Source organism: Oncorhynchus mykiss, chromosome 18, assembly GCF_057628025.1.
Source record: "Oncorhynchus mykiss isolate SJ-2025 chromosome 18, ASM5762802v1, whole genome shotgun sequence".
NCBI classification, from domain to species: Eukaryota; Metazoa; Chordata; class Actinopteri; order Salmoniformes; family Salmonidae; genus Oncorhynchus; species Oncorhynchus mykiss.
Genome location: NC_143039.1, coordinates 16,841,650 through 16,858,066, shown reverse-complemented (window position 1 = coordinate 16,858,066; position 16,417 = coordinate 16,841,650). Strand labels below are relative to the sequence as shown.

The window sequence follows — 16,417 nt, the reverse complement described above, 5'->3', positions numbered from 1 at the left end:
TGTGTAGTATTTATCTATAGGAGGTGGTGTCTCCGTTTGCATTTCCCCCTCTGGGAAGACTCTCTGTGTACCTTTTGTGTCCGTCTGTCTCTCCTGGTGTCTTGCTGTTTTAGCCTTCAGCTCGTAGGGCAATACTGGGATCTGTTTTAGCCTCCAGCCTTCAGCTCGTAGGGCAATACTGGGATCTGTTTTAGCCTATAGCCTTCAGCTCGTTGGGCAATACTGGGATCTGTTTTAGCCTCCAGCCTTCAGCTCATAGGGCAATACTGGGATCTGTTTTAGCCTCCAGCCTTCAGCTCGTAGGGCAATACTGGGATCTGTTTTAGCCTCCAGCCTTCGGCTCGTAAGACTATACTGGGATCTGTTTTAGCCTCCAGCCTTCGGCTCGTAAGACTATACTGGGAACCCAGGCCCAGATAATGCCCCCTTCACCTCTGCTCACCGCAGTCAACACGGCGCCTACCTTTTGATGGTGACTCTTACTCAATGGCTACTGAAAGATGCCTTTATCTGTGGGCAAACACATTTAGAATGACATATCTGTCCTTCAAAGTGGTGAGCAGGGGTATTTTTGGAGAATGATTTTCCTGCAAATGAAAGGGAGGAGAGAGGAAGGACTTCTCTGTTTGTCGACAGACCTGGGTTCAAATAGCATTTGAAATCTTTCAGATACTTGCACTCTGCTTGATTGAGCTTGCCTTCCAATGGAATGGTCCCAAAAGTGCAAACGCTGCCATCCGGGCAGGCTCAGGGAACCGCTCAAAGTAGTTCAAATACTATTTGAACCCAGGTGTGGTTTGTACCTTCCTTCACTCCACCCCTCCTCTCATCCCACCACTGGGGATTTTCTATTGCCATCCTCTTCCACTGTAGAGTAGACCTCCTGGAAAGGAGGATGAGAGAGATGTGCAGATGAAAGGAGGGGAACGAGACAGACGGGGAAGAGAAAGTCAACCCAGGTACCTTTCTAGCTTTCCATTGGAGCCCCCTCATCACCCCACAGTAACACCCCACCCACCACAGGTCAACATTGACATGGAGGTTGGAATTAGACTACCCGTCCACTGTCTCTCTCACACACACACACACACACACCGTGTCCTGGGTTCATCTGGAATCTAGATGTCCATTTCTGATGTGAAGGTGGAGGGGCCCAGAGTGACAGTGTTGTGGTGAAAAACCCTTCTGTCCTTCTTTTAGATCACACTAATCTCCATCTGGGCTTTTGTCGTTTTCACCTGTTTTTGACCCGTTTTGGGGCTATTTTGTCACCGCTTGTGGATCTGGCCTGGCAAGGGGCGTGTCTGTTTGTCCACACTGGACCGGGTAATGACGCATGGTTTTGGTTTCAGAGGGGAGGGTGTGTCGTTGAGTGTTCCTTTTTCTGTGTGTGTGGGACCAGTATGTGTGTGACCAGTCCGCAGCAGTGACGCATGCCTTGGGGTTTTGGTGCTGAGAGGAGAAAAACATTGTGACTGAGTGAAAGAGGGGGGGGGTTCCCTGTGGTCTACCTCACGCTCCATACCCCACACCCCTCCTCCCCCATGCTGGATAGGAACAGGCGGGTCAGATCAGGGGAGTGGAGCGTTTACAGTCCCCCTAACACTGTGAGTTAACATGTTAGTCTATCTGTAGTGCTGTGGATTTGGTTCTCCCTGGGGGTCTATGGGTTGGGGGTCGGGGAGAAGTCTGGAAGCAGGGGATGTGGGGAGCTACTGCGGGTTTGTGGTTAGCATCTCCCCCCTGGTTATTCAGGGGCTCCCTCCGCCAGAGGCTGTCATCACCTCTGGACTTCAGATCTGGCTCTGCTGCTCCTGTCATCACCTCTGGACTTCAGATCTGGCTCTGCTGCTCCTGTCATCACCTCTGGACTTCAGATCTGGCTCTGCTGCTCCTGTCATCACCTCTGGACTTCAGACCTGGCTCTGCTGCTCCTGTCATCACCTCTGGACTTCAGACCTGGCTCTGCTGCTCCTGTCATCACCTCTGGACTTCAGATCTGGCTCTGCTGCTCCTGTCATCACCTCTGGACTTCAGATCTGGCTCTGCTGCTCCTGTCATCACCTCTGGACTTCAGATCTGGCTCTGCTGCTCCTGTCATCACCTCTGGACTTCAGATCTGGCTCTGCTGCTCCTATCATCTCCCTTTATGTAGATGTCATGTATTTTCTGTCTTCATTGAACAGAGAGAGAGTTGGTGTCAAAGGGCAGCAGGCCCTATTTAAACCTATGCAGACAGTGTAGACCTGTGTGTTGGAGGCTGCAGCATTACCGCTAGACCAGCCACCTGTGTGAACTGTCATACAGCTCCTGTCTAGATCAGTCCAAGCACTGCTAGATAGATAGAGGCTGTTTTGAGATCAGTGGCTGAGCTGATGCCATGGTTCTATGCTCTGGTCATCCTCTCTTGCATTCCTCTCCATGTCTTTCTCTCGTTCACCTCTCTCCTCTTCTCCCACCTCTCTCTTGCTCTCTCTCTCCCTCCCCCCACACTCTCTCTCTCCCTCTTCCCTTTTATCCCCCTCTCTTGCTCTCCCCCCTTTCCTCCTCTATCTCTCTCCCTCCTTCTCCCCCCTCTCTCTCTCTCTCCCCCCATGCTCCCCACCCCTTTTCCTCCTCTATCTACCTCTCTCTCCCTTTCTCTCTCTCCCTCCCTGTCCCCTCTTCTCCCCTCTCTCTCTCCCCTCTTCTCCCCTCTCTCTCCCTCTTCCCTCTGCTCCCCCCTCTCTCTCTCTCTCCCCCATCCCCTTTCCTCCTCTACATCTCTCTCCCCTCTTCTCCCCCCCCCCCCTCTCTCTCTCCCTCTTCTGTGTGGTAAATCATTGACAGCGGTGTTCTAAACAGGAGTGGGCCTTATCACACACGGCTGAGGAATTCCTGCTCTGTGTGACTGTAGGTAGGACTCCCTATAAACTAACAGCAATACAGTCAGTTGGACCAGCTCCTGTTGCCCTGTTCTACCAGACTCAGTCAGTTGGTCCAGCTCCTGTTGCCCTGTTCTACCAGACACAGTCAGTTGGACCAGCTCCTGTTGCCCTGTTCTACCAGACACAGTCAGTTGGACCAGCTCCTGTTGCCCTGTTCTACCAGACACAGTCAGTTGGACCAGCTCCTGTTGCCCTGTTCTACCAGACTCAGTCAGTTGGACCAGCTCCTGTTGCCCTGTTCTACCAGACACAGTCAGTTGGACCAGCTCCTGTTGCCCTGTTCTACCAGACACAGTCAGTTGGACCAACTCCTGTTGCCCTGTTCTACCAGACACAGTCAGTTGGACCAGCTCCTGTTGCCCTGTTCTACCAGACACAGTCAGTTGGACCAGCTCCTGTTGCCCTGTTCTACCAGACACAGTCAGTTGGACCAGCTCCTGTTGCCCTGTTCTACCAGACACAGTCAGTTGGACCAGCTCCTGTTGCCCTGTTCTACCAGACACAGTCAGTTGGACCAGCTCCTGTTGCCCTGTTCTACCAGACTCAGTCAGTTGGACCAGCTCCTGTTGCCCTGTTCTACCAGACACAGTCAGTTGGACCAGCTCCTGTTGCCCTGTTCTACCAGACACAGTCAGTTGGACCAGCTCCTGTTGCCCTGTTCTACCAGACACAGTCAGTTGGACCAGCTCCTGTTGCCCTGTTCTACCAGACACAGTCAGTTGGACCAGCTCCTGTTGCCCTGTTCTACCAGACACAGTCAGTTGGACCAGCTCCTGTTGCCCTGTTCTACCAGACTCAGTCAGTTGGACCAACTCCTGTTGCCCTGTTCTACCAGACACAGTTAGTTGGACCAGCTCCTGTTGCCCTGTTCTACCAGAGTCAGTCAGTTGGACCAACTCCTGTTGCCCTGTTCTACCAGACACAGTCAGTTGGACCAGCTCCTGTTGCCCTGTTCTACCAGACTCAGTCAGTTGGACCAGCTCCTGTTGCCCTGTTCTACCAGACTCAGTCAGTTGGACCAGCTCCTGTTGCCCTGTTCTACCAGACTCTGTCAGTTGGACCAGCTCCTGTTGCCCTGTTCTACCAGACTCAGTCAGTTGGACCAGCTCCTGTTGCCCTGTTCTACCAGACTCAGTCAGTTGGACCAGCTCCTGTTGCCCTGTTCTACCAGACTCAGTCAGTTAGACCAGCTCCTGTTGCCCTGTTCTACCAGACACAGTCAGTTGGACCAGCTCCTGTTGCCCTGTTCTACCAGACACAGTCAGTTGGACCAGCTCCTGTTGCCCTGTTCTACCAGACAGTCAGTTGGACCAGCTCCTGTTGCCCTGTTCTACCAGACACAGTCAGTTGGACCAGCTCCTGTTGCCCTGTTCTACCAGAGTCAGTCAGTTGGACCAGCTCCTGTTGCCCTGTTCTACCAGACTCAGTCAGTTAGACCAGCTCCTGTTGCCCTGTTCTACCAGACACAGTCAGTTGGACCAGCTCCTGTTGCCCTGTTCTACCAGACTCAGTCAGTTAGACCAGCTCCTGTTGCCCTGTTCTACCAGACACAGTCAGTTGGACCAGCTCCTGTTGCCCTGTTCTACCAGACTCAGTCAGTTAGACCAGCTCCTGTTGCCCTGTTCTACCAGACACAGTCAGTTGGACCAGCTCCTGTTGCCCTGTTCTACCAGACTCAGTCAGTTGGACCAGCTCCTGTGGCTCACTGGCACAGCCTGGGTTAGATTACCCTGTTAGTTTGGTGGAGAGGCATGAGGTGATGGACTGAGTTTTGTTGTTTTTTAGAGGGGTGTTTTTAAAGGTATGAGCTGGGTTTGGTAGTTTTTAGAAGCACAGTTTTGAGGGTATTATGTGGGTTTTGTAGTTTTAGGGGTTTGCTTTGAGGGAAGGGCTTTTTGTAGTTTTTAGAGGTATAGTTGTATGCTTCAGTTTGTTATGTAAGTATAAAACACTGTAACAAACTTAACCCTGATGAACCCCGTTTATATACGATTTACCCCAAGTGAGGTAACTTTCTCAGGTTTGTGGGTAGTGTGTTTGCCTTCGGGGTCATGGTGACCCAGGTTGAACCCTTGCCAGGGATGATGCAATAACTGGCGTTCACTGCTACAGTACTGTCTAGAACTCTTAGAGGATATCGGTGACTCAACCCGGTGGTTAATAACTCAGGTGATACCTGGCAACCCGGTGGTTAATAACTCAGGTGATACCTGGCAACCCGGTGGTTAATAACTCAGGTGATACCTGGCAACCCGGTGGTTAATAACTCAGGTGATACCTGGCAACCCGGTGGTTAATAACTCAGGTGATACCTGGCAACCCGGTGGTTAATAACTCAGGTGATACCTGGCAACCCTGTGGTTAATAACTCAGGTGATACCTGGCAACCCGGTGGTTAATAACTCAGGTGATACCTGGCAACCCGGTGGTTAATAACTCAGGTGATACCTGGCAACCCGGTGGTTAATAACTCAGGTGATACCTGGCAACCCGTTGGTTAATAACTCAGGTGATACCTGGCAACCCTGTGGTTAATAACTCAGGTGATACCTGGCAACCCTGTGGTTAATAACTCAGGTGATACCTGGCAACCCGGTGGTTAATAACTCAGGTGATACCTGGCAACCCGGTGGTTAATAACTCAGGTGATACCTGGCAACCCGGTGGTTAATAACTCAGGTGATACCTGGCAACCCGGTGGTTAATAACTCAGGTGATACCTGGCAACCCGGTGGTTAATAACTCAGGTGATACCTGGCAACCCGGTGGTTAATAACTCAGGTGATACCTGGCAACCCTGTGGTTAATAACTCAGGTGATACCTGGCAACCCGGTGGTTAATAACTCAGGTGATACCTGGCAACCCGGTGGTTAATAACTCAGGTGATACCTGGCAACCCGGTGGTTAATAACTCAGGTGATACCTGGCAACCCGGTGGTTAATAACTCAGGTGATACCTGGCAACCCTGTGGGTTGAATAGCACCCCCTTGTGCTCGGGAGACCCCACTGCTCCCAGGCGCTTACAGCTGGACCAGTGTCCCACAGCTGAGTGCTGACTTTCTTTGGCATCAGGTTGGGTGCAAAGGTGTCCATCTCTGTCATTTGATTGGGTGATGTAATGACTGAAACAGAGTCACTTAAAGTGACTGGCTGCTGTCTGTCAGTGGATCCTGCTTGGTCACTGATGTTTTATTGACAGACGTACTGGACGTACTCTTCATGGAACTTCATGCCCACCCCTCCCTCACTAGGGGGGTGGGAGGCCTCTGGTGGTAATGGAACCCCAGGCTCTGGGCTGGGCCTCATAATCATTCCTAACTGATAAGCATGTAAAGTCCCTAAAACCATCCTGGACTGGAGGCCAACTGGTAGGCCAGGACCAGAGAAGGAGAGATCAACAGAAAGAGAGATGAGAGAAGATCTTTATAATATCCTTCTTTCTTCTCTTCCCTCCCCTCTTCCCTAATAGAGAGGACAGAGAGAGTGGCTGCAGTCCATGTTATTTGTACCCCCTCAGCCCTCGCGCTAGCCACTTTCCCGGATTCAGTTTGATTGCCATCTTAGATGGATGTCCAGTTCACTAACGTTGCCCCCTCGGCCCTCCATTTAGCTGGAGAGAGTGAGTGAAGAACTTTAATCGCTTTTGGGGTTGATATGACCCACAAATCAATGCAAACTGTAGCCATGTGTCAAATTCTGGTGGCCGCGAAGTGTCAAATTTAATCAACACGGCTCTATTTTCGCTGTGTCAGACAAACTTACGATGCTAGCTTGGTGAAAAATATATATACTGTGGATGACATTGATTTTAGCGTTGACAAATTGGCTTAGTCTCGTAGTGAGGAGCCCATAAAACGTAGCAAGCTTCATAAACATATTTTTGGGGAATTCTGAAATTTATTGGAATACATGACCATACTATAAAACTAGCTTGCCAGCTATGGGGAACTTTAGCTAGCTACCTGACAGGAGTGCTAGTGAGCTACGTTAGCTTGCTAGGTACAGTATATTAATAGCTTTAGGTTGGTTGTTTTTTAAATCAACTTGAAGATTTCCACCTAGGACGTTGCCTCTCCGAACATCACTCTCCCTCGCTTGGGCAAGGGACATTTTAAGGTTCACTGGGATGTGACAATGTAAAACGCCATTCAAGGACTGAGGGGTTAGGGGCCGAGGGCCGTCTACTTTGAGTTTGGACTGCAGCCAGTGTTTACATCACGTGTCTGAGGGTTGCTGGGATCTGTGTAGCGCTGGGCCGGCAGCCCATCCTGATGTCTTGTGGGACGCCACACTGGGCCGTCTAGAACCAGGCCCGCCAGCTGAAGGGGCAGTGACAGGGAGCCGGCCAGGCCACAATGGCCCTAATTACAGGCCCCGAGGCAGGGGAGAGCCCTGTGGAAACTGTGTGCAAGTGGAGGGATGGAAGAAGGAGAAAAGGAGACACGAGGAAGGATCTTTCTCAATTCATCTTTCCTCGATCCCTTGCATCCTCTACCCTTGCATCCTCTTCTAAACCATTGGAGAGGCTCTGAGGGGAGGGACCTTGGATAGTCAGTTCGATGTGTTCTTCATTGTTGCCTGTGATCAGAGGTTGTCTTTCCTTATTCACCATGTAGAATCTTGAACAGCTGTCGGTGATGGCTTTCTACATTTACACCCTTCTACCTCACCATGTCTGTTTTTAGGGACAAGGCCTGGGGTTTGTGTGTTTGTACCTCACCATGTGTCTGTTTTTAGGGACAAGGCCTGGGGTTTATGTGTGTTTGTACCTCACCATGTCTGTTTTTAGGGACAATACCTGGGGTTTATGTGGGTAGAGCATTGGACCAGTAATCATAAAGGTTGCTGGATCAAATCCTAGAGCTGACAACGTAAAAATCTGTCGTTCTGCCCCTGAGCAAGGCAGTTAACCCACTGTTCCCCGGGCGCCGAAGTCGTGGATGTCGATTAAGGCAGCCCCCCGCACCTCTCTGTTTCAGAGGGGTTGGGTTAAATGTGGAAGACACATTTCAGTTGAAGGCATTCAGTTGTATAACTGACTAGGTATCCCCTTTCCCTGTTTCTACTTCTCTACCTCACCATGTGTCTGTTTTTAGGGACAAGGCCTGGTATTGATAAGCGGTGCCTGGTTTCCTCCAGACATTACGGCTTGTCATTCAGGCCAAAGGGTTCAATCTTGGTTTCATCAGACCAGTGAATCTTATTTCTCGTGTTCTGAGAGTCCTTTAGGTGCCTTTTGGCAAACTCCAAGCGGGCTGCCATGTGCCTTTTACTTCCGTCTGGCCACTCTACCATAAAGGCCTGATTGGTGGAGTGTTACAGAGATGGTTGTCCTTCTGGAAGGTTCTCCCATCTCCACAGAGGACCTCTGGAGCTCTGTCAGAGTGATCATCGGGTTCTTGGTCCCCTCCCTGACCAAGGCCCTAATCTCCCGATTGCTCAGTTTTTATGTGTGTGTGTATGTATATAGAGTATTTTTGTCTGTAATGTCTTTTTCGTTATGTCAGACCCCAGGAAGACTAGCTGTCATCATTGGCGTCGGCTATTGGGGATCCTCATAAAATCATAAATCCCCTCCAGAGGTCTGACCCCCTCTCCTCCTGTCAGTTGTCCCAGAGAGAGGGAGTGATGTGGGGAAGCCTCTCCTCAGTCTCCTGGCTCCTCTCCTGGCCTGAGAGAAAGAAAGAGGGTGAGAGTAGTTGACTGGGCAGAGAGGGAGAAAGAGGGTGAGAGTAGTTGACAGGGAAGAGAGGGAGAAGAGGTTGAGATGGAGAAAGAGGGTGAGAGTAGTTGACTGGGAAGAGGGGAGAAAGAAAGAGGGTGAGAGTAGTTGAGAGGGAGAAAGAGGGTGAGTAGTTGACTGGGAAGAGGGAGAAAGAGGGTGAGAGTAGTTGACAGGGAAGAGAGGGAGAAAGAGGGTGAGAGGGAGAAAGAGGGTGAGAGTAGTTGACTGGGAAGAGAGGGAGAAGAGGTTGAGAGGGAGAAAGAGGGTGAGAGTAGTTGACTGGGAAGAGAGGGAGAAAGAGGGTGAGAGTAGTTGACTGGGAAGAGAGGGAGAAAGAGGGTGAGAGTAGTTGACAGGGAAGAGAGGGAGAAAGAGGGTGATAGGGAGAAAGAGGGTGAGAGTAGTTGACTGGGAAGAGAGGGAGAAGAGGTTGAGAGGGAGAAAGAGGGTGAGAGTAGTTGACTGGGAAGAGAGGGAGAAAGAGGGTGAGAGTAGTTGACAGGGAAGAGAGGGAGAAAGAGGGTGAGAGTAGTTGACTGGGAAGAGAGGGAGAAGAGGTTGAGCGGGAGAAAGAGGGTGAGAGTAGTTGACAGGGAAGAGAGGGAGAAAGAGGGTGAGAGGGAGAAAGAGGGTGAGAGTAGTTGACTGGGAAGAGAGGGAGAATAGGTTGAGAGGGAGAAAGAGGGTGAGAGTAGTTGACTGGGAAGAGTGGGAGAAAGAGGGTGAGAGTAGTTGAGGGAGAAAGAGGGTGAGAGTAGTTGACAGGGAAGAGATGGAGAAAGAGGGTGAGAGTAGTTGACTGGGAAGAGTGGGAGAAAGAGGGTGAGAGTAGTTGAGAGGGAGAAAGAGGGTGAGAGTAGTTGACAGGGAAGAGAGGGAGAAAGAGGGTGAGAGTAGTTGACTGGGAAGAGTGGGAGAAAGAGGGTGAGAGTAGTTGAGAGGGAGAAAGAGGGTGAGAGTAGTTGACAGGGAAGAGATGGAGAAAGAGGGTGAGAGTAGTTGATAGGGAAGAGAGGGAGAAGAGGTTGAGAGGGAGAAAGAGGGTGAGAGTAGTTGACAGGGAAGAGAGAGAGAAGAGGTTGAGAGGGAGAAAGAGGGTGAGAGTAGTTGACTGGGAAGAGAGAGAGAAAGAGGGTGAGAGTAGTTGACAGGGAAGTGCAGACAGATATGACCAGATGCGCTTTCAGGGTTTAAAGGCAGACGGACCATTAGGACTTCACCTGCCTCTGTTTGTTGTTCCATACCCATCTGCCAGCCTGGCGTGTGTAGTAGAATATCAATATCCAATGTGGTTGTTTTAGGTCCTGTAACCTCTGCGTAAGGCGATATGGGTCAGTGGTTACTGACTAGTGTGTATGGGTCAGTGGTTACTGACTAGGGTGTTGGGGTTAGGGGTCAGTGGTTACTGGCTAGGGTGTCGGGGTTAGGGGTCACTGACTAGGGTGTCGGGGTTAGGGGTCAGTGGTTACTGACTAGGGTGTAGGGGTCAGTGGTTACTGACTAGGGTGTCAGGGTTAGGGGTCAGTGATTACTGACTAGGGTCAGTGGTTACTGACTAGGGGTCAGTGGTTACTGATTAGGGTGTCGGGGTTAGGGGTCAGTGGTTACTGACTAGGGTGTATGGGTCAGTGGTTACTGGCTAGGGTGTCAGGGTTAGGGGTCACTGACTAGGGTGTCGGGGTTAGGGGTCAGTGGTTACTGACTAGGGTCAGTGGTTACTGACTAGGGTGTCGGGGATAGGGGTCAGTGGTTACTGACTAGGGTGTAGGGGTCAGTGGTTCATGACTAGGGGTCAGTGGTTACTGACTAGGGTTTTCGGGGCTAGGGGTCAGTGGTTACTGACTAGGGGGTCGGGGCTAGGGGTCAGTGGTTACTGACTAGGGGGTTGGGGCTAGGGGTCAGTGGTTACTGACTAGGGGGTTGGGGCTAGGGGTCAGTGGTTACTGACTAGGGTGTCTGGGTCAGTGGTTACTGACTAGGGTGTCTGGGTCAGTGGTTACTGACTAGGGTGTCGGGGCTAGGGGTCAGTGGTTACTGACTAGGGGTCAGTGGTTCCTGACTAGGGTTCAGTGGTTACTGACTAGGGTGTCGGGGCTAGGGGTCAGTGGTTACTGACTAGGGTGTCTGGGTCAGTGGTTACTGACTAGGGTGTCGGGGCTAGGGGTCAGTGGTTCCTGACTAGGGTGTATGGGTCAGTGGTTACTGACTAGGGTGTAGGGGTAAATGGTTCCTGACTAGGGTGTAGGGGTTAGTGGTTCCTGACTAGGGTGTATGGGTCAGTGGTTCCTGACTAGGGTGTATGGGTCAGTGGTTCCTGACTAGGGTGTATGGGTCAGTGGTTACTGACTAGGGTGTAGGGGTTAGTGGTTACTGACTAGGGTGTAGGGGTTAGTGGTTACTGACTAGGGTGTAGGGGTCAGTGGTTCCTGACTAGGGGTCAGTGGTTCATGACTAGGGTGTAGGGGTCAGTGGTTCATGACTAGGGTGTAGGGGTCAGTGGTTCCTGACTAGGGTGTAGGGGTCAGTGGTTCCTGACTAGGGTGTAGGGGTCAGTGGTTCCTGACTAGGGTGTAGGGGTTAGGGGCCATTTTAGGATCCAGCATCAGTGTTCTTACTATAGATCAGGTGAGGCCTCAGCAGTCTGTACCAGGGTTCCATGAAGGTCGGTCAGCACCAATCCCCACTACTCAACACCAGCCTAGAGACTGGTCTATCTCAGAAAACAACACCGGCCTAGAGACTGGTCTATCTCAGAAAACAACACCGGCCTAGAGACTGGTCTATCTCAGAAAACAACACCGGCCTAGAGACTGGTCCATCTCAGAAAACAACACCGGCCTAGAGACGGTTCTGTCTCAGAAAACAACACCAGCCTAGAGACTGGTCTATTTCAGAAAACAACACCGGCCTAGAGACTGGTCTATCTCAGAAAACAACACCGGCCTAGAGACTGGTCTATTTCAGAAAACAACACCGGCCTAGAGACGGTTCTGTCTCAGAAAACAACACCAGCCTAGAGACTGGTCTATTTCAGAAAACAACACCGGCCTAGAGACTGGTCTATCTCAGAAAACAACACCGGCCTAGAGACTGGTCTATTTCAGAAAACAACACCGGCCTAGAGACTGGTCTATCTCAGAAAACAACACCGGCCTAGAGACTGGTCTATTTCAGAAAACAACACCGGCCTAGAGACTGGTCTATCTCAGAAAACAACACCGGCCTAGAGACTGGTCTATTTCAGAAAACAACACCGGCCTAGAGACTGGTCTATCTCAGAAAACAACACCGGCCTAGAGACTGGTCTATCTCAGAAAACAACACCAGCCTAGAGACTGTTCTGTCTCAGAAAACAACACCGGCTAAACTCAGAGCTGTTTACCCACTAGTAATAGAGGGAAATGTCAACATCCCTCACCCTCCTTCTACTCATCATTCCTTGTTTTTCTTTGGTCAGGCCGCAGGGCAGTGATTGGCTAAGGTGCCAGAATGGATTATGGATGGCCAGCAGTCTAACAACCCTACAGAGGGCAGGGTTCAGATTTGTGAGGGTGCAACTAAAGGAACTTGACTGGCGTGCATCCCATTGACAGTCCGATGAGGGTAAACTGACCCTAACCTCAATCAAATCCCTAACACAGGTGAGCTCACCAAAGCAGTAGCTCCTCCCCTGGCTCCGTACTGCAGGACTTTGGTCTGTTATGACAGCGGCAGGCCACTCAGTCTGGTGGAGGCCACAGGAAAGTTCCAGATGAATATTATTAACTGTGAGGTAGAGAGGTGGTTGAACCACGGTAGTCTATTTAAACTGACCTTTGACCTTTTGTTTTGTTAACTCTTTATGCCATTCTTTCCCTTTTTATGTGTTTAAGAGTTGTTTATCGTCCAGGAGGGCTGATCTAGGTCCATGCCCTTATTCATTAGGCTTTAAAAGGCTAAACTGATCCTAAAACAACACTCCTACTCTGAGACGCAGGCCCAATACATTGGACATACTTTTGAGAATGCTTTACACTTGCCGGTTTAAAGGGACGGTCCCAAGTGGCCTAGTTACAGCGCTGACTTAGATGTCATCCATTGTAAGGGGAAACGGCACCGCTGGCCGCCCCCACCACCATTATTGGTTATGTTGCCGAGGCGACGTCGCGCAGCGTGGTAAAGATATTGCTGTGCATATTGTGAGCAATGATGTCTGATAAAAATAAAATAAAAGGTGTTTGTTCTTTGCAGTAACTTGTTTGTTGTTGTTACATCACAAACAGACGAAGCAGTTTCACCATTAAGGATTTCACCTTGTTTTACTGTTACTGTCCATCAATGATCCTCAAACAACTTGACAGAAAAGGAGCAAATTTGCCAGAAGAGGTGTGCATGCCAAGTGTTTTCCAGAAGAGGTGTGCATGCCAAGTGTTTTCCAGAAGAGGTGTGCATGCCAAGTGTTTTCCAGAAGAGGTGTGCATGCCAAGTGTTTTCCAGAAGAGGTGTGCATGCCAAGTGTTTTCCAGAAGAGGTGTGCATGCCAAGTGTTTTCCAGAAGAGGTGTGCATGACACGTGTTTTCCAGAAGAGGTGTGCATGCCAAGTGTTTTCCAGAAGAGGTGTGCATGACAAGTGTTTTCCAGAAGAGGTGTGCATGCCACGGGTTTTCCAGAAGAGGTGTGCATGACACGTGTTTTCCGATGTGTCCTACAGGAGAAGGTTGGGACAAAATGGGAAAACAGCAAGTTTCCACATTTCACAAGGCACTGTTGTCACAGGAATTGAATGCAATAAACACTAATTTAGACTGAAATACAGTGGTTTGTGTGGAACGGAGCACATTGATGAACGTGTGGGAGAAAAGACCAGGGCCAAATTATAGCATGAATGATAAAATGGATGAAAACCGGAGGTTGAATGATAGCAAAATTGCGTGGAAAGAAAGATGAACGTGAAAACGAAGGTGCGGAACAGAAAATGAGATGATGGAGAGAGAGAGGAGGAGAGCGGAGAAGAGAAGGGTGAGGAGGAGAGCGGAGAAGAGAAGGGTGGCTCTGCTCCTTTTCTATGGAGCCGCTGCTCCTCCACACATTGGTTGCTCTGTGCCCAAAGGGGAACTAAAGCCTGACCAGAGCATACATTTATTTTTACGATATTTAAACAAACAAAAAACTAAAATAAATCAATGCAGACCTCTAAACCTGACCAAGTATGTTTAGGAGCCCCTCTCACTGACAGCAGTGCGAGACCACCAATTTCTCCCCGTCAATATTTGAACAGCTAATTCAGAGTTTGTCCTCTCCGTTTGACTGGAAAAAGCGAGTGAAAGAGTAGAATGAATAGTGTGTACGTGCTGTATGAGTTTAGTATGTTATCTGTCTTGACTTGTAGTTGGTTGTGGCGTCAATGTGTGTGTGTGTGTGTGCGCACACACAACAGTGCAGTACGGTGTTGCAGCAGCCTATATAGACCTACTGAAGTTTCCTGTCTCCTGTACTGTTGTTCCTGTTTCCTGTCTCCTGTAGTGTTGTTCCTGTTTCCTGTCTCCTGTAGTGTTGTTCCCGTTTCCTGTCTCCTGTAGTGTTGTTCCTGTTTCCTGTCTCCTGTAGTGTTGTTCCTGTCTCCTGTAGTGTTGTTCCTGTTTCCTGTCTCCTGTAGTGTTGTTTCCTGTCTCCTGTAGTGTTGTTCCTGTCTCCTGTAGTGTTGTTCCTGTCTCCTGTAGTGTTGTTCCTGTCTCCTGTAGTATTGTTCCTGTCTCCTGTCTCGTGTAGTGTTGTTCCTGTTTGCTAGTCTCTACCTTGTGCCAGAGCTGCTAGAAAAACTGCTTTCATTAGACCCTTATCAGGCCTTCAGCCTTCAGTCACTCCTCCAGACCTCTACCATGTTACTGACTGGGAAAAGCAGGCCACCAGGTAGGAGGCTGGCTGATTGACTGACTGACTGACAGACACACTCACTGCAGGACATAGTCTTTCCATATCATTCATTTATTCTCTCTAAATCATTTAGTGTAGTTTTCTCTCTACACCTCTCACTCGTTCCCTCATACTGTTTCTCTCCCTCTCTGATAGCTTAGTGTTTGCTCAGGTCACAGTTTATTTCTGGTCATTTCCCTCTGCTTCCTGTACTCTTATTTTTCTTTCATTTAATCCCCTCAAAATATAGTGTGCAGGAAAATATTAATATAAATGTATATTTATGGAAAGATAGCCAACAGTTTTGACATTAGTTGGATTTGTCATAATTTTCTCCCTTTCCCATTCTCTCTCTCTCTCACTCTCCCTCAGACTGTGCCACAGGTATGTGCGAGGCAGGGCGGTCTGGGGTTTGACTCTGAGCTGCAGGAGCTCTACTCAGCCGTCACGTCCTACGGCAACACCAACGCTCGCAAACGTAAGATCTCTGAGAGACACGCCCCCGAAGAGGACGAAACCACCACAGAGGACCGTGACCCTAACCACGCCGCCAGCGGCACACAGCCCCCAGGTCTGGACCTCTTCTCATTGGTCGTATGATCTTTCTAATCCCATCCCATCTTGCCGTCACCTCTGTGGCCCAAGGCCTCAGATTTAGACCTGTAGGATCGCATGTCCTACCAACACAGTCTCTCACACACAGACACAGACACCACACACACATTTGATAATAGAGATCACTAGGGGGAGGGATGAAGTACTATATTCTGTCCCAGACATTTCTGTAATCTAGCTAAACAACATCAATCACCCAAACACTTCACTTCTCCTGCTAGTGCTGCTTTTAACAGGACAACTGGCGTGGGAAAGTTGGAGTCTCGAGCGGTTTGATACTTTTGTTGCAACGTTAATAAATGTGTTGCAACGTTGAAGCTCATACCAAGGCTGCCTTGGCCAGGACAGCTCAGCTCGGCTCAATAGTGTGAAAAATGGGTTTTAGTGTCTGATTATGGCCACTATATAGGTGTGAATTGGTGGTTGGTTTGTTCCCTACAGGAGAGGAGGTGAACCATGGGCTGGACCAGGGGGATAGAGACAGAACCACAGACTCGGAGACACCTAATGAGGAAAAGGTCTGGTCAACTCCGCAATGATTCTGATTTACCAATAATAATGAATGAATCAATCCGATTTATTGATAAGCCCTTTTACAGTAGCAGATGTCACTAAGGCTGCGTTTACACAGGCAGCCCAATTGTGATTTTTTTTTTTCCTTCACTAATTGGTATTTTGAGTAATCTGATCAGCTGTATTGCCAATAATTGGGCAAAAGATCAGAATTGGGCTGTCTGTGTAAACGCCGCCTAAGGGCTGTACAGTAACCCAGCCTAGACCCCTCTCCCTCAGACTGAAGGCTATAATGTAACCATAATATCCTTACCTTGTTTCTGACACGTCTGTTGCCGTCCTCACAGACTACAGTTCCCATGGCTACTGCCGCAGATCGGCCCTCCGCCCGACCCAAGAAGAAGAAAGCTAAGGGGCTTTTTGGATGACCTCGGAACCTGTAGGGCACCAAACACTATGGAGACTGCCTGCGACTACGTCCCAAATGACACGGTCAAAAGTAGTGCACTATGTAGGGGATGGGGTGTCGTTTGGGATGCCGTCTATGAGCACTACCACCTTACTTCATGTGACATGTTTTTCAAGTACTCATCTACGGAGATGTCCTTTTTTTAAAAACATTTTTTTTTAATTAAATCATTAGATATGCATGTTTTTCCTTGGCTGTTTCATTGTTTGATGGATGTGTATTTTTTTAATTGTCTAAATAAATAAAGTGTGACAATTTAGGGCGTCTTATCAA

The 16,417-nt window shown here is 49.5% G+C and overlaps 1 protein-coding gene across 3 annotated transcripts in view; it reads left to right on the top strand.

The window, feature by feature from the left end:
• Positions 1–16,417, top strand: part of LOC110495560 (non-homologous end-joining factor 1) — a 22,448-nt gene extending 6,031 nt beyond the window's left edge. For 2 of the 3 annotated variants that reach the window (XM_090207449.1, XM_090207450.1), the window contains exons 6-8: positions 14,920–15,118; positions 15,604–15,680; positions 16,023–16,417. In XM_090207449.1, the coding sequence (XP_090063575.1) occupies positions 14,920–15,118; positions 15,604–15,680; positions 16,023–16,103 (357 nt within the window). In that variant the 3' untranslated portion in view covers positions 16,104–16,417. Of the gene's footprint in view, positions 1–12,111; positions 12,296–14,919; positions 15,119–15,603; positions 15,681–16,022 lie in introns of all 3 variants that reach the window. The other variant, XR_016488299.1, reaches the window with a different exon arrangement.